This window comes from Peromyscus maniculatus, chromosome 1 (genome assembly GCF_049852395.1).
Source record: "Peromyscus maniculatus bairdii isolate BWxNUB_F1_BW_parent chromosome 1, HU_Pman_BW_mat_3.1, whole genome shotgun sequence".
Taxonomy (NCBI): domain Eukaryota; kingdom Metazoa; phylum Chordata; class Mammalia; order Rodentia; family Cricetidae; genus Peromyscus; species Peromyscus maniculatus.
Window position 1 is genome coordinate 37426576 of NC_134852.1, and position 27340 is coordinate 37453915.

General features: G+C 55.1%; 1 protein-coding gene across 5 annotated transcripts in view; it reads left to right on the forward strand.

Moving 5' to 3' along the window:
- Nucleotides 1-27340, forward strand: part of Myh14 (myosin heavy chain 14) — a 71704-nt gene that overhangs the window by 35703 nt on the left and 8661 nt on the right. For all 5 annotated transcript variants that reach the window (XM_042274311.2, XM_042274315.2, XM_006986205.4 and 2 more), the window contains 26 exons: nucleotides 1262-1357; nucleotides 3460-3578; nucleotides 4982-5134; nucleotides 5220-5393; nucleotides 5853-6026; nucleotides 6388-6502; nucleotides 9736-9923; nucleotides 10641-10762; nucleotides 11480-11549; nucleotides 11887-12047; nucleotides 12711-12819; nucleotides 13477-13608; nucleotides 14132-14338; nucleotides 14784-14921; nucleotides 15209-15332; nucleotides 15438-15609; nucleotides 16684-16896; nucleotides 18165-18309; nucleotides 18505-18711; nucleotides 19309-19413; nucleotides 19494-19646; nucleotides 20409-20657; nucleotides 21783-21995; nucleotides 24640-24852; nucleotides 26004-26165; nucleotides 27124-27252. In XM_042274311.2, coding sequence (XP_042130245.1) covers nucleotides 1262-1357; nucleotides 3460-3578; nucleotides 4982-5134; nucleotides 5220-5393; nucleotides 5853-6026; nucleotides 6388-6502; nucleotides 9736-9923; nucleotides 10641-10762; nucleotides 11480-11549; nucleotides 11887-12047; nucleotides 12711-12819; nucleotides 13477-13608; nucleotides 14132-14338; nucleotides 14784-14921; nucleotides 15209-15332; nucleotides 15438-15609; nucleotides 16684-16896; nucleotides 18165-18309; nucleotides 18505-18711; nucleotides 19309-19413; nucleotides 19494-19646; nucleotides 20409-20657; nucleotides 21783-21995; nucleotides 24640-24852; nucleotides 26004-26165; nucleotides 27124-27252 — 4043 coding nt within the window. The remainder of the gene's footprint in view (nucleotides 1-1261; nucleotides 1358-3459; nucleotides 3579-4981; nucleotides 5135-5219; nucleotides 5394-5852; nucleotides 6027-6387; nucleotides 6503-9735; nucleotides 9924-10640; nucleotides 10763-11479; nucleotides 11550-11886; nucleotides 12048-12710; nucleotides 12820-13476; nucleotides 13609-14131; nucleotides 14339-14783; nucleotides 14922-15208; nucleotides 15333-15437; nucleotides 15610-16683; nucleotides 16897-18164; nucleotides 18310-18504; nucleotides 18712-19308; nucleotides 19414-19493; nucleotides 19647-20408; nucleotides 20658-21782; nucleotides 21996-24639; nucleotides 24853-26003; nucleotides 26166-27123; nucleotides 27253-27340) is intronic.

Genomic DNA, 27340 nt, shown 5'->3' on the forward strand with positions numbered 1-27340 from the left:
AGTGTGGGCACTCAGAGCAGAGAAGTCAGCCAACGTCAAAGCAAGATGCTCAAGCCATGTCAATTCAGACTAGTGTCCTTTCTGGGCTTCACTTGGTTCCCTATCTTAGTGTGTGTGTGTGTGTGTGTGTGTGTGTGTGTGTGTGTGTGTGTGTATGTGTGTATGTGTGTGTGCATGTGTGTATGTGCAGTACCTACAGAAACAAGGAGAGGGCGTAAGATCCCCTGGAGCTGGAATTATCTGGGTAATATCTGGAAAAGAACTTGAGTCCTTTGGAAGTGGAGCAAGTGCTCTTAACCATGGGCGGTTCTTGCCATGTAAACTGCCCCGGGGCACAGTGCTGGAACAGAGAGGCTTTGGTGACCAGCTTGGAAAACAACTTGAGAGACTCATTTCCCTGTGGCGTTGGCTTTAAACCTTGACCACAAGCTCTGTGCATCAGAATCAGCAATGGGGCTGGGGAGATGGCTCAGTGGGGGGGCACCTACTGTCAAGCTTGAGGACCTGAGTTCCAGTCCCCAGTACTCACGTCAAGAGTTGGGCATGGGGCTGACAGGATCGCTCCGTGGGTGAAGGGGCTTGCCGCCAAGCCTGATGACCTCAGATTTGGAAACAGGCTCTCTCACTGAACCTGGAGCTTGACAATTTGGCTAGGCTGGCTCAAGGATCCTCCTGTCTCCGTCTCCTTAGTACTGGAGTTACAGACGTGCACCACTGCACCTGACTTTTTATGTGGATGCTGGGGAATCACACGCAGGTCGTCATGCTTGCACAGACTGCCTTAGTGGCTGAGCCGTCTCCCCAGCCCAGCATCTGGCTCATTTGAATCCTGTATACATCACATCTCTTCTCATGGGAAGACAGGACAAAGCAAAACTTGAACACAGAAACCCGAGTGTATTGACTCTGTTGGTTTTTTGTTTTTGTTTTTAAAGATTTATTTATTATGTATACAATGTTCTGTCTGCATGTATGCCTTCACCCCAGAAGAGGGTGCCAGATCTCATCACAGATGGTTGGGAGCCACCAGGTAGTTGCTGGGAATTGAACTCAGGTCCTCTGGAAGAGCAGCCAGTGCTCTTAACCTCTGAGCCATCTCTCCAGCACCCACCCATCCCCACCCTGTGTATTTTTTTAAAAGTCTAGCTGAGGCCACAGAGCGCTCTCAGCTCTGGGGTACAGAGCACAGCTCTGGGTTCCTGAAGCATCACTGAGATGGTGCCAGAGTCCCTGCTCACGTGACTCCCCACTCTGCCCACAGCCATGCTGCGCACTGTCTCGGCTGTGCTCCAGTTTGGCAACGTTGTCCTGAAGAGAGAGCGGAACACGGACCAGGCCACCATGCCTGACAACACAGGTACTGCCCGCGTGTGCCCGCGTGTGCCCTCCGCATGCCGTCCCCTCCAGCCTCTGCCCTTCACCCTGGATGCCTCTGACGCCTGCACTTTGCAGAGGTCTTGCCCAGAGCACCGTGGCCAGCCTTCCTCCATTTTAAACAGCCTTGCCGGAGACAACCCAGTCCCTGCAGGAAACTAAGAGTCCCCACCCACGCCTGAGTATTGCCCCTCCTCCAGCCTTGGGCCCTTCTCACTCCTGGTCTCCCTGCCTTTACCTCTCAAATGCTAGCGTAGAAGGCCTGTGCCACCACACCCAGGCTCATATCCCCTCCTTGTTTTTGTTAAACAATGAAAATCATTAATTTTCTCCCCGCTTCTTATTCGTTGTTTGGGACTGGGTCATATGTAACCCAGGCTGGCCTCGAACCCCTGGTCCTCTTGCATCTACCTTTTTTGTGACAGGGTTTCTCTGTGTAGCCCTGGCTGTCCTAGATCTCACTCTGTAGCCCAGGCTGGCCTTAAACTCACAGAGATCCGCCTGCCTCTGCCTCCCGAGTGCTGGGATTAAAGGCGTGTGCCACCACCGCCCGGCAAGCATCCACCTCTTAAATGCTGGCATGACAGCTCTGCCCCACCACATCCAGCTGATACAGCTATTGTTTTTGAGCCCTTGAGCAGATAGGGAAACTGAGGCTCATTGCTCAAATGACCTGCCCATTTTTATTCACCCAATGAGTGGCATCGGTTGTGAGCTGTGGGCAGCCCCAGAGCTTCTCAGGGTAAAGGAAAGGGGTGTGGCAGGTGGTTCCTTCTCCAGTCCTCCTGACCCCTGTGCAGTCTTTTTTTTTTTTTTTAAATGTAGACCAGGCTGGCCTTGAACTCACAGAGATCACCTACCTCTGCCTCCCGAGTGCCGATACTAAAGGCGTGCACTGCCACCACAACTAGCTTTTTTGTTTAATGAGACAGGTGGGCCTCGAACTCACAGCCAGCCTACCAAGTGCTGGGATTTGGTTGTCAAGGAAGGAAAGACAGTTGCCCACAGTCAGACCCCTGAGATGTCTGCATCCTAGGGCGTCTCCCCTGGGGTTTCCCTACCCTGGGCTTGTGTAGCTAGAGATTGAGACAGAAATAGAGTTGGCTGGCTCCCTCTGGACACCCGAAGCTCTGTGTCCTGGTTATAAAACCTTCCAGCTCACTCTCAAACTCTGCACAGCTCAGAAAATCTGGGGAACTGGGTCACTGCTCCCCACCCGCCCGGCCCTGAAGTGCCCACTGTGGCCACTGGGGGCGCCACTCACCAACCTGGCACTACCCTGTGCTGGCACACCTGTTTGCTTTTCTTAATTGAGGGCAGACATTACAAGCTTTTTGGTGGGGTAGAGTGGAAGGGGGTCAAGACAGGTTTTCTCGGTAGCCCTGGCTGTCCTGGAACTCACTCTGTAGACCAGGCTGGCCTCGAACTCAGAGCTCTGCCTGCCTCTGCCTCCCGAGTGCTGGGAGCAGGCGCCACCACACCGGGCTTTCTCCTTCTTGCCTTGAGGAGTAGCTTCATGTGCTGTGCTAGAACCCTGTAGGTGGGAGTGTTGGGGTCAGACAGGATCTCATGTAGCCCAGGCTGGCCCCCAACTCCATTTGTAGTTGAGGATGACCTTGAATCCCTGACCCTCCTGCCTCAAACTCTCCGATACTGAGATGGCAGAGTGTGCCACCATGTCTGACTCTGGTGTCTTCTTAATGTATTTCTCTCTAGGCTTCTCTCTTGCCTTCTGTGGAGCTGAGCACGTAGAGGAAGTGTTCCCTCAGTGAAGCTGACGGTGCCGCAAACATGGCTCGATTCAGGGTTTAATTCAGAGTAGAAAGGGAAACACTCCTCCCACGCAGCCTCGCTGTGCCCCGCCACAAACACCATCCATTTAACGTTTTAGTGCTGAGGTTCTTTTCATGCTAGGTTTTCTTATTGAAAATATACATGACTCCAGCCCGGGTGGCACGGGCCTGTCAGCCCAGCGCTTGGGTCGCTCAGGAGCTGCCCCGGGAAAGAGCCAGGGGTGTGGTGCCCTCCCACATGCGCCCCCTCCCAGCCCCCCCATACGACTCCGGTCACTCCTCTCTCCCTCAGCTGCCCAGAAGCTCTGCCGCCTCTTGGGACTCGGGGTGACCGACTTCTCCAGAGCCCTTCTCACACCCCGCATCAAAGTCGGCCGAGATTATGTTCAGAAAGCACAGACCAAGGAGCAGGTAGGCGGGGCCCAGCCGTGTTGGGGCAGAAAGAACCGGCTTGTGATTGTGGTCCTGGGACTTTTAAATTGTTGTCATTACCTGTGTTTGTTGACTTATTTATTGGGGGGATGGGCACACGCCACAGAGTGCCTGCTGAAACCAAAGGACAGTGTGGGTCCTGGGGATTGAACTTGGGTCGTCGGCCTTGGCAGCGTCCCTTGCCTGCTGAGCCCTCTTACTAGACCTAAGACATCTTATTCATCTCTAACACTTAGTGGGCGTGCCTGCCCCCGCTCTGTCGCCAGACCTGGGCGGGGGGCAGTAATCAAAACACAGGTCAAGGGCTGGGGAGGTGGGTCCATCAGCAAGTGCCTGCCTTGCAAGCCCAGGACCCGACTTCGACCCCCAGAACCCGTGTGAAAAGCTGGAGAGGTGGAGGCAGGAAGACTCCTAGCTCTCACTGGTCTCACTAGCTGAATGAGACCAGTGAGAGACCCTGCCTTAAAGAACGGCATGGGGAGTGACTTCTCCTGAGCTTGACCTCTGGCCTCCGCACACTCATGTGTGCTCACATTTGCACACACGTCCACATACGTACAAACAAAAACAAAGACTCTTACCTCAAGGGGCTTGGCAGTGATTCTCAACCTTCCTAGTGCTGCGACTCTTCAGTGCCTTGGCAACCCACAGGTTGAGAAGCACTGTGTAGGGCGATGGGGACCGTACAGGCAAATGGAAAGGGCGTTCCATTGAGCGGTTCCTCTGTGAAGGGAGTTAGTGATGTCAGACAGAGCAAGGGTCTCGGAAGCCGTGAGCAGGAGCTGAGAGGTCATATGAGGCCTTGGGAACCACAGGAAGGAGGTGTGTGGGAGGCTGGGAAGCAACTTGATTTCATTTGTCTTTTATATAAAGATACCCTTGGCTGCTGCAATCATTGGTCCCTTAGGTTTCATATATAGGAAAGGAAACTCGGGGTTACTGTCATAATCCAGGCAAAGATGGTATCTCAGACACAGTAGTGACAGAGAGGTGACCACGGGTTGGAACTACTGGGAACAGGAAGGAGCTTGGGAATCCCTGGCTTTCTGTCTCATCTGCAGCCTCTAATAACAGAGAAACTGAGGCATGGAGAGGTTTATTCAAGGGCCTGAGATCACACAGCCTCTGAGTGGCTGCACTGGATTTGAACCCGGACTCCTGGATCTGGAGCTCACACTGTGCTGTAGAAATTGACTTAAGAGGTGGAGGAGGGTGGGAGCCTGATGCACTCTAGGACTCCAGTAATGGCAGAGTGCTGTTTGTGTGGTCCTGTTTGCTGTTCATACTCAAGAAGCTGGGAGATGAACTGCGAGGGCCTCAAGGTCAGTGACGCCCTGCTTGATCTACGTGTGCTGGGCCTCACTGTGCATCTTACCCTGCAGGCTGACTTCGCTCTGGAGGCTCTGGCCAAAGCTACCTACGAGCGCCTCTTCCGCTGGCTGGTTCTGCGGCTCAACCGTGCCCTAGACAGAAGTCCGCGGCAGGGTGCGTCCTTCCTGGGCATCCTGGACATCGCGGGCTTTGAGATCTTCCAGGTGCGTACCTTTGCCTTATGGTTCCTTTCTCCAGTCTCGATGCCTCTGTCCTTGCTCACCACCCTATTCCAAAATTCTCTCGTAGCTGAATTCCTTCGAGCAGCTGTGCATCAACTACACCAACGAGAAGCTGCAGCAGCTGTTCAACCACACCATGTTTGTGCTGGAGCAGGAGGAGTACCAGCGAGAGGGCATCCCCTGGACATTCTTGGATTTTGGCTTGGACCTGCAGCCTTGCATTGATCTCATCGAGCGGCCGGTGAGGGGCCAGGACCAAGGGGCCTGCAGCCCAGACCCTCAACGCTCAGCTCCGCCCACTGCTAGACCCACACTGTTCAGCTCTGCCCGCTGCCTAGACTTTCAAAACTGGGCCCTGACCACCACCCAGACTCCTGAAGCTCAGTCTTGTCCACTGGCCAGACCCAGAAAGCTTGGCTCTTCCCAATACCCAACCCCGCCCCACTCTGCCCCACCCACCTATGAGAATGCTGCTCCTCTGCCTGCCACAGCGCCCGCGGACCCAAAGGGGAAATGTCCCGCCAGCCGCCCCATTCCTTTGGCCAGTGGCTCCGTGCTGGTGATGCAGTCTAGGGCCTTGCACAAGCCAGGCAAGCGCTCAGCTGCTGAGCCACCCCGCCCCAAGCCCCCAGCCTCGAGCTAGCAGCCGCCTGTGTCCACACGTGGGAATCTGACTTCTGTTCCTCCCCTTGCTGGCCAGGCCAACCCTCCAGGTCTCTTGGCCCTCCTGGATGAGGAGTGCTGGTTCCCCAAGGCCACGGACAAGTCTTTCGTGGAGAAGGTGGCCCAGGAGCAGGGCAGCCACCCCAAGTTCCAACGCCCCAGGCACCTGCGGGATCAGGCGGACTTCAGCGTCCTGCACTACGCAGGCAAGGTGAGGGCTAGGCTGGCTGTGGACCCCCACTCAAGGACCCAAGGATTCCATTTGGCCCCGGGGCGCATAGGCTCATGAGACACAGAGAGCACAAAACCATGTAAACCACCTGTGAAATTCCACAGAGCCCCACGCTTGTGGCCCTTGGTGGGAACGGACTGAGTTTGGGAGCAGAGGAGGCCTATGTGGCCAGAGCAGAAGGAACTAGAAGAATGTTGTGGTTATGGAGGGCAAAGGGGTGGCCTCCAGGAGGGTGGGGGATGTAGAAGCGCAGTTCAGAGGATGGATACGAATGGACACCAGTGCCAGGCCCCTGTGTGGGGAGCCCAAGCCTCACTGTCACCTGCCTGGCTCCATTCAGGTGGACTATAAAGCCAATGAGTGGCTGATGAAGAACATGGACCCGCTGAATGACAATGTGGCTGCCTTGCTTCATCAGAGCACAGATCGTCTCACAGCTGAGATCTGGAAGGATGGTGAGGCCCCCTTCCCAGGGTCTGTCCCCAGAGTCTGTGCTCCTTCCCACCCCCAGTGGGAACAACAGTAGAGAGGGATGGAGAGAGGAATGATGAATGGGTGGGTAGGTGGATGGATACATGGAGGACTGGGTTGGTGGGCAGGCCATGTGGATGGATTGATTGGTGGATGATGGACGGGTGAGTGGATAGATAGATGGATGAGTGGATTGGTAGGTGGATGGGTGGGTGAGTGGGTGAGGTGGATGGGCAGGTCAGGAGATGTATAGATGGAGGAGTAGATACATGGAAGGCTGGATGGGTTGAGGTGTGGGTTGGTGGGTGGATGGATGGATGGATACATGGATGTGTTATTATCTTAAATTAGCATCTTATACAAGGATAAGAAAGAAGACATATATGCCCCTGGACATATCAGTGTCAGTAATTGCTTTTAGTAATAGCCTCCGATGCAATCAGATTAGAAAAATAAGTGCAGTCCTCCTTGAGACCCACAGGCCACAGGCCACTCAAAAATACCATAGTATTCACACTTGACACACATCTTCCCATACACTGTTTTTCCCTCTCTCCCTATAGGGTGAGTCATCCCTCATCCTACTTATTTAACATAATGCAAATGATATGTAAATAGCGGTTACACTATTGCATAGAGAATATGGCAGGAAAAAGCCTGTTCTGTGTTCAGTATAGACTCTTTTTCTTAGAAAAATTTTAATTAGTTGTTCAATCACAAGTGCCAGAGCCTCAATATGTGGAAAGATGACTTTATATAGATATTTTTAGTCAGGCATAGGGGTGCATGCCTTTAATCCTGGCGCTCAGGGGGCAGAGGCAAGTGGATCTCTGAGTTTGAGCCCAGCCTGGTCTACATCATGAGTTCTAGGACAGCCAGGGCTAGAGAGAGACCCTGTTTCAAAAAAGAAACAGCACACAGGCACAAAAAGGGAAAAGAAAGAAAAAAATAAACAAGCTGAGCCATTCCTACCTTAACAAGTCTGCACTGGGGCCGAGAAACGGCCCCGTGGTTACGGGTAGGCACGCTCTCCCCGGTTCCCTTGCCAGCGCCCGTGTTAGGTGGTTCACAGCCACTACAGCCGCTCTGACTCCAGACGATCCAACACCTTTGTCCCCGCGGGCCCTGCACTCACAGGCACTTATGCACACACACACTGTTAAAAATAATAAAAAGAAGTCCTTTTTAAAAATCATGCCCCCATCCCCATCCGCCCATCCCCGTGTGCCTGGCTCTGAGTGACAGTCCTGGTCTTCTGAGCTGCTCCTGACCCACTCTTTTCCCTTGTGGGGCCACTAACCAAGCTGCCTCAAAGCACAGAAGAAAGGGAAGGGCAGGGGATTGGTCCATTTTATACCCGTCTCACTGTGGCCGCCTTGGTACCGGAATTGGTTTCCCGCATCCTAGCATCCAGCAGAAAGGGCAAATGAGATACAGGAGGAGTGGGTATATTATTGTTGGGTATAAATTGATTATTGAGCTTCCTGGCATCCAGGGCAAAAAGGACTAAGAAAACAGATGTAGACTTAGCTCCTCAGGTGTTCTGTATTATTTTCTTTGCTACTAAATTCTCAAAAATAACCTCAGTGCACTGATGTAAAGGTGAACAAGACTTGAAAAGGTCATGGGCAACATCTGGGTCCTTGCCAGCTTGCTCTGTGCTAACTAATGCTCTTTCTTTCTCTTTCTCCACCTTCTCTCCCTCCCATCTTCACACATCTCTCCCACACTGCCATCCTCCCTACCCCTCATCTGTCCATCCCCAGAACAAGGGGGCCTCCAACAGTTCACTTTACTTGGCTCATTCCAATCGTCACCCCCTGGACCTGCAGGGAGACTCAGCTCTGGTGTTTCCCCGCCAGGGGGTGGGTTTCTCTGTGCACCCACGGGTGAGGCTTGGAGAACACAGTTTGGGGGGCTGGGGGGATCGTGGGTGGACATGTTGGTCCACTCATCTCTGCATGAGGTCTCTCCCTTCTTGCTGAGCCCTTGATTGTTCTAGAGCCGTCTAGCTAGACCACATGTTAGAATACACACGAGGGGCCAGCGAGATGGCTGCCAAGACTGAGTTCAATCTCCCAGGACCCATGTGGTGGAAGGAGAGAACCATCTCCTACAAGTTGTCTTCTGTCCTCCACACGTGCCCACATACACGTGTTCACACACATAGACACACACACACACACACACACACACACACAGACACTCTCTCTCACACACACACTCACACAGACTCTCTCTCTCATACACACACACTCTCTCTCTCTCACACACACACACACAGACTCTCTCTCACATACACAGACTCTCTCTCTCACACACACACATATACACTCTCATACACACACAGACTCCCTTTCTCTCTCTCTCTCTCTCTCTCTCTCTCTCTCTCTCTCTCTCTCACACACACACACACACACACACACACACACACACACACACACACACAGTTTAATAACATTTTAGGAAAGATATTTCTTGAGCACGTAATGTGCAAATAAGAAAAAACAGCCAGGCAGTGGCGCACACCTCTAATTCCAGCACTCGGGAGGCAGAGGCAGGCAGATCTCTGTGAGTTTGAGGCCAGCCTGGTCTACAGAGCTAGTCCAGGACAGCTGAGGCAACACGGAGAAACCCTGTCTCGAAAAACAAAAAGAAACAAAAAACAAAAGGAAGATGAAGAAGAAAACAAACGCAGAGAGGTTATGTAGCTTGCTCAAGTCACACAGCCAGTAAGTGGTAGAGTAGGGATTTGAACCCAGAACCTTAGCTCTTCCTTATGCTGTAGGAACATAATCAATGACATCTGCTGTTTTGAAAATCACCGAGAGCACAGGGGCACCAGAGAGAGGTGAACTTGGGGAAGGCCAGCAGTGGCAGGTCACACGGGAGGATTCACTGCCAGGTTCTGGCCCTGGGTTCTGGTTTTTGAGCTCTGTGACCTTGAGGCCACTTGCTGCATTTCTGGTCCTCTGTCTGCCTGTCAACTGTACAGCCCCGACCAGGCCAAGGAGCAATGTTATGTATGACATGCTGGGTCCTGTACATAGCAAGACGTCGCACCTCGGCTAGCCCCACTCCTTAAAGCTGATCTAAGAAGCTGGGTGTGGTGGCTCAAGCCTGGGATCCCCCACTTAGAGGCGGAGGCCGGCGGGGGGGCATGAATTTGTAGCGGCTGACCTTGATCCCTTTTGAACACCTCTTTGTCTCTCCACAGTGGAGGGCATTGTGGGGCTGGAGCAGGTGAGCAGCCTCGGGGATGGCCCCCCAGGAGGCCGCCCCCGCCGTGGAATGTTCCGGACTGTGGGGCAGCTCTACAAGGAATCCCTGAGCCGCCTCATGGCCACACTCAGCAACACCAACCCCAGTTTCGTCCGCTGCATCGTCCCCAATCATGAGAAGAGGGTGAGTGGGAAGGACCGATCAGCTGATGCGCTCTCTGGGTGGGTGGAAGGGGCTGTCATGTCTGGGTTCTCTGCTCCTGTGGCAGAGACAGGACTTGGGGACATGGCGGTAGAGAGGTGGGCCTGTTCCAGTTGCTCCTGTGTCTGCGAGGAGCTGACAGTTACAGGGGAAGCATCCAGTTCTCACAGTTGCTGGTAGATGGGTCAGAAAGGGTGCTTAATCAACACCCACTCAACTAACCCCCCAAAGTGAACGTTCAGGTGAATCCGAAGGGGTGAGAAGGGTCGCTGGATTTTACCTAGCCAGGGAGTCACAGAAGGCTCCCTGGAGGGGAGGTGACTGAGCTGCCTGGCCTAAGCAGTTTTCCAAGCAGAGACCAGCTTGTGCAAAGGCCCAGGGGTGGGTGGGAACATGGTGAGAATAAGGAATGGAAAAGCCTGCTGAGGTAGGAGGTGGTACAGGCCAGGCCTGTCAGTCCTGCACTAGGGACGAGGAGACAGAAAAATGGTTAAGTTCAGGGCTAATCTCACCTACAGCAGCAGTTCAAAGCCAGCCTGGGCAACTTATTAACACCTTGTTTCAAATAAAAGGTAAAAAGAGGGCTGAGGGTGGTGAAGCTCCGCCCTGCAATTTCCCCAGTGAGAGGCTGGGGATGTGGATCAGACCCAACTGTGGCACCCCTGGTGGCCGCCACTGACCCTGCTGTCACCCCTGCAGGCTGGGAAGCTGGAGCCACGTCTGGTGCTGGACCAGCTCCGCTGTAATGGGGTCCTCGAGGGTATCCGCATCTGCCGTCAGGGCTTCCCCAACCGAATCCTCTTCCAGGAGTTCCGGCAGCGGTGAGCCCACCGGGCCAGCAAAGGGCTCCAGGGGGCTGGGAGGGATGGGAATCAAGTCCCTTCAAGTACCATCTCAGCTTGGGGGCTTGAGGCCAGGTTGTGGAGTCTCAGTTTCCCTTCTGTGGTGTATGAGAGGGAAGGAGACTATGTGCAGAGTTAGGAAGAGGCCTGGGTGCAGCCAAACCTAGGACCACTTCAGCGTGCGGTCCTCTATACTTTAAACTGAGGTTGGAGCCAGGCGGTGGTGGCGCACGCCTTTGATCCCAGCACTCGAGAGACAGAAGCAGGCGGATCTCTGTGAGTTCAGTGCCAGTCTGGGCTACAGAGTGAGTTCCAGGACAGCCAGGGCTACACAGAGAAACCTTCTCTCAAAAAACAAACAAATAAATATTAAAACTGAAATTGAAGCTGGGCATAGTGGCACACACACCTTTAATCCCAGCACCTGGGAGGTAGATACAGGAAGATCTCTTGAGTTTGAGGCCAGCCTGGACTACATAGAGAGTTCTAGGTCAACCAGGGTTACATAGTGAGATCTTGTCTCAAAAAAACCAAAATTCCTATAACCTGTTTTTATGTTTAAAAAAACAAAACAAAACAAAACAAAAATTTCAAATTTTTGGTGTGGTTAGCATTCCTGATTTCTACCAAGTCTTGTTCATATGGTCTCTCATGACGGGTGGCCCTCTTCCTCTTCACCCTCCCCTCTGGTTGCAGCTATGAGATCCTCACCCCAAACGCCATTCCCAAGGGCTTCATGGATGGCAAGCAGGCCTGTGAGAAGATGGTATGTAGGAACAAGGGCCTATTGGGGGGCGGGGCCTGGGGAGGGGGAGGGCTTTGTGGTCTGAGGCTGGGCCTGCTCAGTAGGTGGGGCCTATGGCTGGGGTGCTCTTGCTGGGGGCGGAGCCTGTAGATAGGGGCGGTGCTAACCACGTGGGCAGGGACTTTGGTGTTGGGGTGGGGCCCATAGCACGGAGTAGGGTCTGTGGCAGGTGTAGACCAGACTGGGAATCCAGGTGGTGGGGGAGGGAGAGGGAACCTCCCGCATTGTCCTTCCTGATACCATTTCCTTTTCTCCATCTCCCCCCCTCCCCCCTCCCTCCCTAACTCTCACCCCCTAGATCCAGGCCCTGGAGCTAGACCCCAACCTATACCGTGTTGGCCAAAGCAAGATCTTCTTCCGTGCTGGAGTCCTGGCCCAGCTGGAGGAGGAGCGGGACCTGAAAGTTACAGACATCATAGTGTCTTTCCAGGCAGCGGCACGCGGCTACCTGGCCCGCAGGTGAGGGGAGCCAGGCTGTGCCAGGTGTTGTGACCAAGGCTGGGCTGAGGCCTGCAAACGCCAGAGGAGCTGGGGTCCTGCATGCTGTAGGAGTCGGAAAGCCGGGGCCCAGCAGGACATGCTTGGCTCAACCCATTGCTCAGGACCCCAGCTGACGGGGTGACATGTCTTGCCGGAGGCTGCCTGGATGAGAATGAGAAGCTGGTCTGTGAAGGACCTGTGGCAGGACATCTGGCCTGTCTCAGGATGCAGGCAGATGTAGACCAGTTTCTCCTTCCCTCAGAACAAACAGCCAGTAGAAGGGGTGCCCCGACCCCAGGCTGAGGGCTGCCGACCTTGCCCTGGGATCCTGGGAGCCAAGGACAGGGTCAGTGTGTTGGGGGTGGGCTGAGGGGAAGGAGGGGCGCCTGAGACCGGGACAGAGCCAAGAGCAGGATGTGTAAGACTGATCATAACCTCTGCTGTGATGGTACTTCAGCTCAGGTGGTCAGGGTTCACCTAGCATATAGGAGGCTGCCTGCCATCCCTGCCCTGAGGAGCCGAGGCAGGAGGATTGGAAGTTCAAAGTGAGCCCGAGCTACATGAGACCCCATCTCAGAACTAACTAAAGCTAGGGTGGCTGCTTTCTGGGGCCAGCTCTCACGGCCGTCTGTGTCCCCGCAGGGCCTTCCAGAGAAGGCAGCAGCAGCAGAGCGCTCTGAGGGTGATGCAGAGGAACTGTGCTGCCTACCTCAAGCTGAGGAACTGGCAGTGGTGGAGACTGTTCATCAAGGTGAGCGCCCCCTCCCCCCCAGCCTGTGCCTCAGCTCCTGGGGGAGGGAGGCTCTGTCCCCACGGAGTCAATCTGTCTGCCTGTTACCCAGGATTCTTTAGAAGGCAAGTGATTTAAGCTAGTCTGATGCAGGACACTGTGGTGGGGGTGGCTGAGGCTGTACCTCAGTTGGTAAAGTGCTTACTCAGCGCCCACAAAAGAATCAGGGCTCTACACCATCATCTTTTGGCTACATATAGAGTTCGATGCTGGTGTGGGCTGCATAAGATCTAGTCTCAGAAAACAAAGGGGGAGGGGCATAGCATGGCTTGGCAAACTGAGGGCGCTTGCTGCCAAGGCTGATGTCATGAGTTCAATCCCCAGGACTCACACTGTGGAAGGAGAGAACTGACTTCCACATGTCCTTTGATCTCCACACGCTCGTGTGTAAGCATGTACACAGTAAATAAATAAACGTGGGGGAAAAGAAAGCGTTGAGCCGTCCTGGCTTACATGTGAGTGCCTGTCCCAAAACCACCGAGGTACAGCTGGGTCCAGAGTAAGCCCGGGGTCCCCAGGTCACCCCGAGGCTCACGGGTACCGTTTACGTAAGCACGGATGACAGGCTGCAGGCGTGGGGTGGGCTCCCCTTCTTAGAACTACCATGCTTTTCCCCAGGTGAAGCCCCTGCTGCAGGTGACAAGACAGGACGAGGTGCTGCAGGCCCGTGCCCAGGAGCTGCAGAAGGTGCAGGAGCTGCAGCAGCAGAGCGCGCGTGAAGTGGAGGAGCTGCAGAGCCGGGTGGTACAGGTGAGGAGCCAGTCCTGTGACATGAGACGTGAGGCCCGGCCAGGGTGGTGGGCCTGTGTGGGCGTGGCCACGGTGTGCTGGGCAGAGCCCGTAGGTGAAGGATGGGCCCCAGGGAGTGGGGGTGTGGGGCATGAGAGCGAGGTCAAGCTGGTGAGGACTGTGGCTGGGCGCGGGGCAGTGTATGAAGGGTGGAATGAAGAAAGTGAGGAGGCGGGGTGGGGGTGAGGTGGGGAGGTGGACAGGGTCAGAGGCAGGCCTGGAGGGCAGGGCCTGTGTGATGGACAGCATTCCGAGGGGCAAGGGTGGGGTTTAAGGTGGCTGGGGCCTTGGGATAGCGCTTTGGGGCAACCAGTAAGGTGGAGAGGGCGAGGGGTGCAATGGTGAGTGGCCTTTGGGTGGGCTGAGTAGGGGAGGGGCGTGCCAGGCAGGGCTTGAGGGGCAGAGAGACCTCGATGGGTGCATGGTGTGAGGTGAGGGCGGTTGTCGGGGGAGTGGGGTCCTAACCGGTGCCCACCACCCGCAGCTGGAGGAGGAGCGCTCACGCCTGGCTGAGCAGCTGCGAGCAGAAGCCGAGCTGTGCTCTGAGGCCGAGGAGACTCGGGCCCGGTTGTCCGCCCGGAAGCAGGAGCTGGAGCTGGTGGTGTCTGAGCTGGAGGCACGAGTGGGCGAGGAAGAGGAGTGCAGCCGGCAGCTGCAGGGCGAGAAGAAGCGGCTGCAGCAGCACATTCAGGTGTGGGGACCTGGCACCCCGTCCACGTCCACCCCGAGCCGCAGCCTGAGCGGCCAGAGCACAAAGACTGTATAGACTTCGTTAAATGGAGGTGGAGCTAGGGTGTGTCAGCTTCAGGTTCTGCGGGATCCAGCTATTCAAGTCCCTCCCCAGGATGCAGTCTGCGTCCCCTGGCTCTGCGTCCCTCGTCTGGAGCCCCCACCCCACTCCCACCCTGGGCAGGCCACTGTCCTGTGTGTGCTGAGGGAACATTTGAGCTCTTTTTCTGCAGGGATGGTAATTGTTAGCCATCTGCAGGGCCTGTGATGGTGCCTGGTATACACTAGGCACTTAATAAGTGCTTGTCAAACCAGTGAATGGGAAGGGAAGACCAGGAGAGGCTTGATGCTGCCCAGTGTGTGCAGAGCCACAGCCCCGGGGTCCCCTCCACCCACCCCCACTGCAGGAGCTGGAGACCCACTTAGAAGCTGAGGAGGGCGCCCGGCAGAAGCTGCAGCTCGAGAAGGTGACCACGGAGGCCAAGATGAAGAAGTTCGAGGAGGACCTGCTGCTCCTGGAGGACCAGAATGCCAAGCTGAGCAAGGTGGGAGCCACGGGCACACCAGAGCAAGATGTGGTAGATGGGCTCCTGCCGGGATGCTGGCCCAGGGAACCAGTGGGGGGTGCTGGCGAGGGGGTGCCGCCCCCTGGGGACAGCCTGCAGGGTTGTCCATAAGAGCCCCCCTTGTCCTTCTGTGAGCTGGTGGCTTAATGCTGCTGGGTGAGCACCCGTGAGGTGGGCTGGGCCCAGACCCAGGATGGAGGGGAGGGAAGGGCAGGATGCTGGTGAGATGTCAGGGAGGCCAAGGGTCCTGACTCTTCTGTCCCCAGGAGCGGAGGCTTCTGGAGGAGCGCCTGGCTGAGTTCTCCTCGCAGGCAGCGGAAGAGGAGGAGAAAGTCAAGAGCCTCAACAAGCTGAGGCTCAAATATGAAGCCACGATCACGGACATGGAGGGTGAGCGGCCAGGAGCCAGGCTGGGCTGTGTGCGTGCGGAATGGGTGCAGGGGGAGGGTCAGAGGGAGGAGGTGGACAGTGTCTGACCTGTCCTGGGGCCCACAGACCGGCTGAAGAAGGAGGAGAAAGGCCGCCAGGAACTGGAGAAGCTGAAGCGGCGGCTGGACGGGGAGAGCTCTGAGCTGCAGGAGCAGATGGTGGAACAGAAGCAGCGGGCGGAGGAGCTGCTGGCACAGCTGGGCCGTAAGGAGGACGAGCTGCAGGCGGCCCTGGTCAGGTGACTTTCCCCAGGGCCTGCTTCCGGTCGGGCCAGATGGGACACAGCGTGCGAGGAACCTCGAGTGTAATGGCTCTGTGCACACTTACTGAGCCACTACTGTATACAAGCCATGGTGCCTGTTTGAAGTACATTGACCATATTGCGTGTGAGGCCTCCCAAGAAACCTTGGCTTGTGAGGACAGCTCCATTCAGAGGTGTTAAAAGGTGAACTAGAAAGCCTATGACAGCTCCTAGTGGTTAAGAACACTGGCTGCTCTTCCAGAGGTCCTGAGTTCAATTCCCAGCACCCACATGGTGGCTCACAACCATCTGTAATGAGATCTGGTGCCCTCTTCTGACATGCAGGCAGAACACTGTATACATAATAAATAAATAAACCTTTTAAAAAAAAAAAAAAAAGGTGAACTAGAAAGCCTGTGACCGCTCCTAGTGGTTAAGAACACTGGCTGCTCTTGCACAGAACCCAGATTCAGTTCCCAGCACCCAGATGGAGGGGTAACTCTCCATCTGTAACTACAGTTCTGTGGGATTCAACTCTCTCTTCTGGCCTCCGTGGACACTGCACAGGTGGTGTACATGCCTACATGCAGGCAAACACACATTCACATAACATGAAAAATAATCTTAAAAAAAATTAAGGTGGAGAAATGATTTGAGGAGGACACTTCTGGCCTCCACTTGTACGTATAAAAGTTAAAATGGCCCAGCATGGTGGTACATACTTGTCATCCTGGCACCTGGGTGGCTGAGACAGGAGCATTGCCATGAGTTTAAGGCTAGCCCAAGCAACTTAGAAAGATTCTGTCCTAGAAAACAACAGCAACAACAAATCCCCAAAGAAGACCATGTAAAGGGCTGGGCACATGGCAAGAGCCAGAGTCACCCAGGAGAACTGTGGGTAGCATTCTGCTGCACACCCAGGAATATAAAGGATTTGGGAACAGGAATCACATGCGGCCAATGACAGAGTCAAGACTTGAACCCACACCTGATCTCCCCAGCCCCTGGAGTTCACCCTCAGCTCTGCCTGCCTGGGTGCCAACCCCTCCCTGGTCCTTGTCACACCCCCAGGGCAGAGGAGGAGGGCAGTGCGCGTGCCCAGCTGCTCAAGTCCCTGCGAGAGGCACAGGCTGGGCTGGCCGAGGCTCAGGAGGACCTAGAGGCTGAGCGGACGGCCAGGGCCAAGGCAGAGAAGCAGCGTCGGGACCTGGGAGAGGAGCTGGAGGCGCTGCGTGGGGAGCTAGAGGATACACTGGATTCTACCAATGCCCAGCAGGAGCTGCGGTGAGGAGTGGGGGGGGGCTGGGGGGGTTGGGGGGGCTGGGAGGGTGTGGTGGGCGGGGCACATTGGACAGAGACTCAGCCCACACAGGTACCAGCTCTGACAATATGAGTGGAAGAGTCAGACCTTTGCCTTGCCCTCAGGCTACCCCCAGTCTTAGAGAAGTTTTAAGAGTCCAGTTAAACTAGACCCAGGCCTCCACAAAAGGTTCATAAAGGAACTGCAGACCGTTGAGGACACCCAATGCCAAGTCTTAAGTGAAGTCTGGGGACTGGAGAGATGGCTCAGTGGTAAGAGCACTGGATGCCACTGGCTGCTCTTACAGAGGATCTGAGTTCAGTTCCCAGCACCCACATAGTGGCTTACAACTTCCTGTAGCTCCTCTCCAGGAGATATGATGCTCCCTTCTGGCCTCCTTGGGTACTGCAGTCATATGCACATACCCACACACATGAATAAAAGTAAAGAGGATTTAAGCCAGCCTATAGGAGAGGCTCTGGGAGGGCATTGCTGAAGAGTGGCCTGTGGATGTGGTCTGAGTGGTGAAAGGAGGTCACCTTTGATGACACATTCCCCTTCGTATATCTCTACACAGATATATAAACGATGTTTCCTGTCCCTACTGCCTGGTCCCAAATAACTGACTCAGAAGCTGAATATGAATTATAAATGCTCAGTCGATAGCTCAGGCTTGTTACTAGCTAACTTTTACATTTAAATCAACCCGTATTTCTATTTATGCTTTGCCATGTGGCTCATGGCCTGTTACCTCATTTTTTACACATCCTGCTTGCTCAGCAGCTGCCTGGTGTCTCTCCGACTCTGCCTTTCTTCCTCCCAGAGTCCTCTGTGTCTGGCTGTCCCCACTTATACTTCTTGCCTGGCTACAAGCCTGTCAGCTTTTTTTAAGACTCTCTTTAGCTCATGAACCCATGACAAGGGAGCGGCTTCCGTGTGGTGGGGGAGCTTGCAGTAGAGAGCGACTCTCCTTTTGACAGAACAGCAGCTGGACGTGGGCAGGAGCCAGGCTGGCCGTAACCCTCAGCCTCCCTGTACCAGCTGGACCCCCAAAGGGGCTTCATCCTCTCAGAACAGCGCCTCCAGCCGGTCCCTGGAACGCTGGGACACATGAGTCTGTGGGGGAGGTTTCACATCCAGACCCTCACAGGAAGCACTCCGGGCCCCATCCTTAGAGGAAAAGGAGGACGAAGCCACACCCCACAGTCCTCTGCTCTGATTTCCTGTCTCCTCCCTCCTTCCATCATCAAAGGTCGAAGAGGGAGCAGGAGGTAACGGAGCTGAAGAAGACTTTGGAAGAGGAGGCCCGTGCTCACGAGGTGGCCATGCAGGAGTTGAGGCAGAGGCATGGCCAGGCCCTGGGGGAGCTGGCAGAGCAGTTGGAGCAAGCCCGGAGGGTGAGTAGGTAGTGGGCTAGCCACCTTCTGGGATGTAGCCTTGCATAAGTGTTAACTGATCGGTTACTTAATTGATGGGTTCCGTGGTGGAAATGTGGGAATATTGAACTAAGCCAAGGGAACTGGAGCGTGAGCCATCGTGACGTGTGCAGAGGCTGTAAGTGGAGCCTCAGCAACTCCACCATCTCCTTACAGGGCAAAGGTGTGTGGGAGAAGACTCGGCTAACCCTGGAGGCCGAGGTGTCTGAGCTGAGGGCCGAGCTGAGCGGCCTGCAGACCTCAAGACAGGAGGGTGAGCAGAAGAGGAGGCGCCTGGAGTCCCAGCTGCAGGAGGTCCAGGGCCGGGCCAGCGACGTAGAGCGGGCTCGGACTGAGGCTGCCGAGAAGCTGCAGAGAGCCCAGGTGGGCAGGGTGGGGGTTCATGTGACTCGGGGGGACTATGAATAGTTTCACTCTAAATAAGGCAACAAGGACAGACCAAAAACAAAACAAAACAACAACAAAAAGTGACTCCACCCCAGTCTAGCTTGGCTCAAGTATTTTTAGTTTTTGAGACAGAATCTCTCACTATGTAGCCCTAGCTATCCTGGAACTCACTTTGTAGACCAGGCTGACTTTGGACACACAGAGATCCATCTACCTCTGCCTCCTGAGTGCTGGGATTAAAGACCTGAGCCACCACACCCAGCTCCCTCATCCCTTTTCACTGCTGAATAGTATTCCCTCGTCTATGTCTACTGTTAACTGTCCACACCACCCTGTTGGTGACATGGCTGTGGCTCCCTCTTCAGATCAGTCTTGAGCACAGCTGTGCAATTTCCCCGGACACGGGTTAGAAATTCCTCCCCTCTGGGAACACCTAACATGAGGACCCCATGTTGGACCCTAGAGTAGCTTCTGGCTCCGTTGCTGGCTCCCCACCCATGTGCACAGAGGGGATTTGGGACAGAGGTGCCAACGGGACCCACCATGGCTGGCTTCATTACCTCCCTTCCACAGGCTGAACTTGAGAGCGTGTCCACGGCACTGAGCGAGGCCGAGTCTAAGGCCATCAGGCTGGGCAAGGAGCTGAGCAGTGCGGAGTCCCAGCTGCATGACGCCCAGGTGACTCTGCTTGTCCCCCACCGCCATCCTCTACCCTGCCGCCGACTCCACCTGACCCCCTCCGTCCCTTCCACCCACAGGAACTGCTGCAGGAGGAGACTAGGGCGAAGCTGGCCTTGGGGTCCCGTGTGCGTGCCCTGGAGGCTGAGGCGGCAGGGCTTCGGGAGCAGATGGAAGAGGAAGTGGTGGCCAGGGAGCGAGCTGGTCGCGAGCTGCAGAGCGCCCAGGCCCAGGTGGGCGGGGAGACCATGGAGACCATGGAGACCATGGCCCTTACACCACTGTGCCCCGTGTCCCAGCTCAGACTGGACCCGGGCGCTGCTCCCCCCGGCCTCTGTGTCCCCACTGCCTACCCTCGCCTTCCCAATGCACACGTGCACTCTGGCCTTGTGGGTCATCTGAAGCTTCTGCCCAGCCTTCCTCACAGCCCGCTACGGCTCCCCAGGACCCTGGACAGAGCCTCGGCCTGTATTTCCCAGTAAGGTCTGCAAACCTTCGCTCTTCCGGGCTTAGAGTCTGGCCAGGTTCTGACTACCTTCTACCCATATGTCCCCCCGCCAGATTATGAGTCCTTTCAAATAACTCTGACCCTGTGTGTGAGGAGCCTTAAGAAATGCCAGCCTTCCACTGGCAGGCTCCTGTGTGCTCTTCAGAACCCATCTCCGTTGCCCCCTCCCTCCTCCAGTGAGACTCTTCTCCATCCTGTGGGCTCCTCAGATTGTTTCTCTTCTTCCTCAGCCTGTGTCTCCGGCCTTGGTTTTGGGATCCAAGGGCAGGTCCCATTTGGACTGAGTGTTGGGTCATGCTGAAGATGACCAACACCCTGGAAGATCTGGGTCCATAGTTCTCAGGGTCTCAACTGAAGAGGCAGGAGGGTCCAGTGGTCAGCCCCTCCCCATCTTCAGGCCTCAGTTTACACCCAGGACACAGGGTGCCAGGAGCCCACAGCACAGTCGCTCCCAGCTGTGACTCCCACGTCCTTCTCCTCCCTACAGCTCTCAGAATGGCGGCGACGCCAGGAGGAAGAGGCTGGGGTGCTGGAGGCCGGGGAGGAGGCTCGGCGCCGTGCAGCCCGGGAAGCAGAGGCCCTGGCCCAGCGCCTGGCGGAAAAGACGGAGGCAGTGGAGAGGCTGGAGCGGGCTCGGCGGCGGCTGCAGCAGGAGCTGGACGATGCCACCGTGGACCTGGGGCAGCAGAAGCAGCTTCTGAGCACACTGGAGAAGAAGCAGCGTAAGTTTGACCAGGTGAGTGCCTCAGTTTACCCAGCTGGCCACCCTGTGTGTCTTGGTTGGTGCCTGACACACAGTGTTACCCTATTGCTTGAGTGCCCCAGTTTGAATAATGAATGCACAACACCCTCCCTTGTGCCCCTGAGGGTGCCTACATTCTGCTTCACTTGTCTTCTCCAATGTCTTCACATGTTGCTGCTCCAATCTCAGCCTCAGTTTACCCATCTAGAAAATGGGAATCATATCAAGTATTCCACTGCCTGAGGGTTAAAATAACCACCGCAGGCGTCAAAGGCTCGTGTGCCTGGCAGCATTCTGTCACTGTAGCAAACGCTGGAGACAGCTGCCTTACGAAGTGAAGAGGTGATTTTGGCTCATGGGTTTGGAGGGTTTGGTTCGTGGCCACACTGGTCTGTGGTGAGCCAGGGCATCATGGCAGGTGTGGGAGGAGGAAAGCGGGTGGACAGCAGAAGCCGGAGTCCCGTTCAACCGGTCCCAGCCTAGGTCTCCGTGGCTCCCAAAGCCCGTCAATTACAGCTGGAAGTCTCCAGTCCCCACAGACTGTGACTCTGCTTTTGCGAGCAGCAGGGATCGGCTCTGATGAACTGAAAACGAGTGGCTCCTGGGGCCCCTTTACTGTTACACAGCACCCCGTCAGCAAGTCAGCTTCCTCAGCCAAAACCTCTAAGCAGTTCTCAGCCATAGGAGACTTCCTGGTCTGCCAGGTTCGTCTCGGGACTGAGTATGCGAAGGCTGCCGTCCTTGGGGAGAGCCAGCCGCTCAGATAACAAGCCCTGAGTCTTTACAAAGCAGGCCGTAAAGTCACTCTGGATTCACGCCTGATACAATGATCAGTGAATCCTTTACTGCAGAAGGCCATGTGTCTCTGTAGCTGATTAAAAGGTGGGCTTCTGACTAAAGTGGACAACGCTGGGTGGGTGTGGTGACTGCCGTAATTCCAGTAATTCCAGCCTTGGTGGCAGGGCATCCCCAGCAAGCTGGCTAGCTCTGCCCCTCTCCCTGTCTGTCCGTCACTCTGTCTGTCTCTATCCATTTCTAGCTCTGTGTCTCTAGTGTGCTCTCCCTCTCCTCCTCCCTTCTCTCCCCTCCTTTCAGTCACCCCTGCATCTTTTCCTGCAGCTCCTGGCAGAGGAGAAGGCCGCAGTGCTGCGGGCCGTGGAAGACCGGGAGCGGGTGGAGGCCGAAGGCCGGGAGCGAGAGGCCCGGGCTCTCTCCCTGACCCGGGCCCTGGAGGAGGAGCAGGAGGCCCGGGAGGAGCTGGAGAGGCAGAACCGCGCTCTGCGGGCCGAGCTGGAGGCGCTGCTGAGCAGCAAGGATGACGTGGGCAAGAACGTAAGCAGGCCACGGGCACAGTGGTAGTGACGGGAGATTTGTGAGCACACGCATGTGCTCACGCAACAGACATCCCAGTCACGTGTTCACATAATAGCCAAGAGCTTCACTCGCCAAATGCTTAGTGGGCATTCTGCACACACTTGCAGGGTGTGAACAGAATCCTCCATCACACACACACATACACACACACCACCACCACCACCACCACCACCACCGCCACCCCACACACATGGTTTTGTTGTGACTTGTTTGTTTATTTGTTTTTCAAGACAGGGTTTCTCTGTGTATCCCTGGTTGTCCAGAACTTGCTCTGTAGACCAGGCTGGCCTTGAACTCACAGAGTTCCTCCTGCCTCTGCCTCCCGAGTGCTGGGATTAATGGCATGTGCTGTTACTACACAGTGACGTGTGTGTGTGTGTGTGTGTGTGTGTGTGTGTGTGTGTGTGTGTGTGTGTTGGTTGCCTTTTTCCCCTGTTTTGGTTTTTCAAGGCAGAGTTTCTCAGCTTCCCGAGTGCTGGGATTAAAGGCGTGCCCCACCGCGCCAGGCTCAGCACAGGACCGCCTGCCTAGGGAGAATGCTGCCCATGGCAGACTGGGCTCACTTGTATCAATTAATAAGCAAAACAGTCCCCTCACACAGATGTCCTCACAGAGAAGTCTGACCCAGGCACTCCCGCGGTCAGGGCTCTTCCTTCCCCCAGATGACGCTAGGCTGTGTCAAGCTGACAGCGGATGCTAACCACACGAGGGTAATTCCACACCACATGACCTGGTCTTTGTTATAAGGCGTTGTGAATAGTGGAATGGAAGTCGAGAACCCTGGGCCAGCGAGATGGCTCAGAGGAAACGGGGGATTGCCACCAAGCCTGCTGACCTCAGTGTGATCCCTGGGACCCACATGGTGGAGGGAGAGAACTGACTCCTGAAAGCTGTCTCCAGCCTTTACATGTACACTGTGACATGTGTGTGTGCATATACACACACATGTAAATTCAGCACAGTCATGGGCCTGTGCAGTAACGGGAGTCTGTAGCTACAGGGAAGGGAGCCATCTGAGAGCCTCAAGGTCATGAGAGCCTCAAGGTCATGGCAAGTTTATCAGCCTTTTCAGGGAAGGCTGGGGCGGGGGTGCTTTCTGAAGAGAGCAGAGTGTGGGGGGTTGGTGGGGGGACCATGACCTTACAGGGTCTGAACAGGAAGTCTGTTCTGGTTTCCTGTGTGCCTTCTGGCTCCACTTGAGGTGGGTTTGCATTTTTTGTTCACCTGTGTTTGGCTGCGAGATGAAGTCCCGTCTGGAAGTATTTTCTCCCTCCGTCACCTTAGACAGGCATGTCGCCCTGACCCACCTTAGGATACAGTCATCTATAGAGTTCAGACTCCAGAACTCACTGTACAGTGGAGTTACCAAAAATCAAACAAAAAGCAAATCTCATCATGTTTAAGGAAGTTTGTAGTTTTGTTTTTTAAAGTGTTTTTAAATGTATTTATTTTATGTGTACGAGTGTTTTGCCTGCATGTGTATCTGTGTGCCACATGCATGCTGTGCCCTCAGAGTCCAGAAGAGGATGTTGGGTGCCTGGAACTGGAGTTACAAATGGCGTGAACAGCTCTGTGGGTGCTGGGAAGCAAACCTGGGTCCTCGAGGAGCAGCCGGTGCCCTCAACTGTTAAGGCATTTCTGTAGCCTAGCCATGGTTTGTGACAGACTGCATCCTAGCTGGTCCACAGGCCGGTGGGCTGCGTGTGGACACACCTGTTAGGGTTTTCGTTTTGTTTTTCAAGACTGGGCCTGTTAGGGTTTTTATTGCCCCACCCCCAAAAACATGGTTTTCTTTTTAAGTTGGGGCTTTTGGATTAGGAGGTTTCTATCTATGTAGTGCACATGACCCTGGCTGTGTTTCTGATTCTGCTGCTCTGGTGAAACCCCAGCAGAAGCAACATGAAGGGAGGAGGGGTTTATCTGGCTCACAGTCCCAGGTTCTGGTCCATCCTTGGCGAGTGTCAAGGTAGGAACTTGAGAAGCAGGTCACATTCACAATCAAGAGCAGAGAGTGAATGCATGCAGCTCCTTTTCTAATACAGCCCAGCGCCCAGACCTAGTGCTGCCACCAGCAGTGCATGTGGTCTCTTCGCGTTAATTAACACAATCAAAACTGTCATCGCAGCCAACCTGATCTAGACAGCCCCTCGATGGGCTTTCTTCCCAGGTGATTCTAGATCGTATCATGACAGCAATTAGAACCAACTGTCACATACAGGTTTGCATAAAACGTCTTCAGACAATTTAAGATGACACCTGGTAGGTGCTTAGTCAACAGTGTGAACGAGGGAACAAGCTCACTTAGGCCTTCCTACCAGCTGCCGTCCAGTTCTCCATCATAGCCTTCCCCACGCTACTCATGACACCATCTTTTCTTGTTGTTGTTTTTGTTTTGTTTGGTTTTTCCAGACAGGGTTTCTTTGTGTAGCTTTGGTGCCTGTCCTGGATCTCGCTCTGTAGACCAGGCTGGCCTGGAACTCACAGAGATCCACCTGCTCTGCCTCCCAAGTGCTGGGATTAAAGGTGTGTGCCACCACTGCCTGGCTTCAGAACACCATCTTAATCCTGGCCCAGGACTCAGACTCACTCCCCATCCCACCAGGTGCACGAGCTGGAGCGAGCCCGCCGGGTGGCTGAACAGGCAGCCAGTGACCTTCGGACACAGGTGACAGAGCTGGAGGATGAGCTGACTGCTGCAGAGGATGCCAAGTTGCGTCTGGAGGTGACGGTGCAGGCCCTGAAGGCTCAGCATGAGCGTGACCTGCAGGGCCGAGACGATGCTGGTGAGGAGAGGCGGAGGCAGCTGGCCAAGCAGGTACTGTCCGGCAGGGGCTGCGGGCACCTGCCCTACCCTGGTGAATGCGTGTGGAAAGGGAGTTCCCCTCTTTGAACATTTCCACCAGGGGCCCCTCGCTGTCCACCTCCACCCAGAAAACCATCTGTCTGTTCTGCCAGGAGGCAGTGCCATGGCATGCCAACATTCCCAAGCATCGTCCATCAGGGAGGCACCCATCTCCTGCCCCTCACTGTCAGCCTAAGTGAAATGTCTCTAGACCTTTCCTTAGGAAGTTTAACGGGACTTCTGGTCTTAGTTGGGTTTCTATTGCTGTGAAGACACACCATGACCATGTCAACTCTTATAAAGAAAAACATTTAGGCCTGGCAGTGGTGGCGCACGCCTTTAATCCCAGCACTTAGGAGGCAGAGACAGGCAGATCTCTGTGAGTTCAAGGACAGCCAGGGCTGTTTCACAGAGAAACTCTGTCTCCAAAAACAAACAAAACAAACAACAACAACAAAAATAATAAAAGAAAGCATTTAACTGGGGTGGCTCGCTTACAGTTTCAAAGGTTCAGTCCATTATCATCATGGCAGAGAGCATGTGGTGTGCAGGCTGACATGGTGCTGGGGAAGTATCTGGGAGTCCTACATCTTGCAGACAACAGGAAGTTGACTGAAACACTGGGTGGTATCCTGAGCACAGAAATGGGTATCAAAGCCCACCCCACAGTGACTCCCTCCCTCCAACAAGGCCACGCCCACTCCAACAAAGCCTCGCCTCCCAACAGAGTCACTCCCTGTGAGATTATTCAAACTACATCCAACTACCACACTTCTAGTTAACCTTGACAGAAAGGGCATCAGGCTGCCGTAGAAAGGAGTCAAGCCCAGCTTGGTAACCCGTTGAGTTGATAGGGACTTGTTTACAGCAGTGAGGGGTAACTCAGGCGACTGCACCCTGGCAAAGCCCACCCTGGCATGTGTGAAAGCGGATTCCGGGAGCTTCCTGCCCACGCTGCAAGCAACTCCACCCAGAGTCTCCTCTCTGGCCAGTGCTTGCTGCCCATGTGGCCTCAAGGAGGGGAGCTTTGGAACCTTTTGACTGTTTCGTTTCGTGAGTTTTTGTGATTTCTCTAAGCCCCACTTCCCTATGACCTATGACCTCTCCCATACACACCCCCCCAGCTGAGAGATGCAGAGGTGGAGCGGGATGAGGAACGCAAGCAAAGGGCACTGGCCGTGGCTGCCCGAAAGAAGCTGGAGGCTGAGCTGGAGGAGCTGAAGGCGCAGACGTCGGCTGCTGGGCAGGGCAAGGAGGAGGCAGTGAAGCAGCTGAGAAAGATGCAGGTGAGGGGCTCTGGGTGGAAGGGGGCAGCGACCCAAGGTAGCCCCTCCTCCAGCAGCAGTGGCCGCATTAGCTAGCAGCCTCGCAAAAGCTGGTCTCTGGTGTGTATCCGTTCCTTTTCTTCTTTGCATCTCATTCATTTTAGATGCTAGACTTTGAAGTCTAAGTTCATTATTTGATTACATAATAAATTTAGTGCCACTAGGGCCTTGAATAATGCTAGGCAGGGGTATCATTGAGCCACACCCCAGCCCCTCACTGGGGGATTCTAGGCAGGGGCTCTACCACTGAGCCACACCCCAGCCCCTCACTGGGGGATTCTAGGCAGGGGCTCTACCACTGAGCCACACCCCACCCCTCACTGGGGGATTCTAGGCAGGGGCTCTACCACTGAGCCACACCCCCAGACCCTCACTGGGGGATTCTAGGCAGGGGCTCTACCACTGAGCCACACCCCACCCCTCACTGGGGGATTCTAGGCAGGGGCTCTATCATTGCGCCTCCCCACCCCCACCCCTGCACGTACTATGATATTTAAATTGGCAGGTGTCTGAGTTATATTTTTATGGGGTAGCAGTCAGAAGGGCCCGTTCATGCACCCAGAGAAAGGATCCCTTGTTTAACCTCTTCGTCAGGCATGTAATAGTAATAACAACTTTCCCCACACAGTCCACCTTCTTTCTCCCTGGCTCCTTCCTCATAGCTCCCTGGGTGGAGGCAGACTTTGTGTTGGCCTCTCCTCACACACACTCCCAGGCAGTGCCCACAGAGCCACAGGCTGGTTATTTTCTGTTCTGGCTCACTTAGAGGTTGACTAAGGCCTAGAGAAGGGGTAGAATTGACCCAAGGCACCCGACAACGGGCTCTGTGCGGGCCCTGCTCGCCCAAAGTCAGCAGCAGCAAGGGTGGGGCTCTCGCGAAGCAGCAGCCCCCCTAACCTGCACCGGAACTTCCACCCAGGCCCAGATGAAGGAGCTGTGGCGGGAGGTGGAGGAGACGCGCAGCTCCCGGGAGGAGATCTTTACCCTGAACAAGGAGAGCGAGAAGAGGCTCAAGGGTCTGGAAGCGGAGGTGCTGCGGCTGCAGGAGGTGAGGCTGCTATGGGTGGGGCTTAGCGGAGGCGGCGGTGTGGGCGGGGCTTAACTGGAGGGTTGGGCGGGTGGGCGGGTCTTACTAG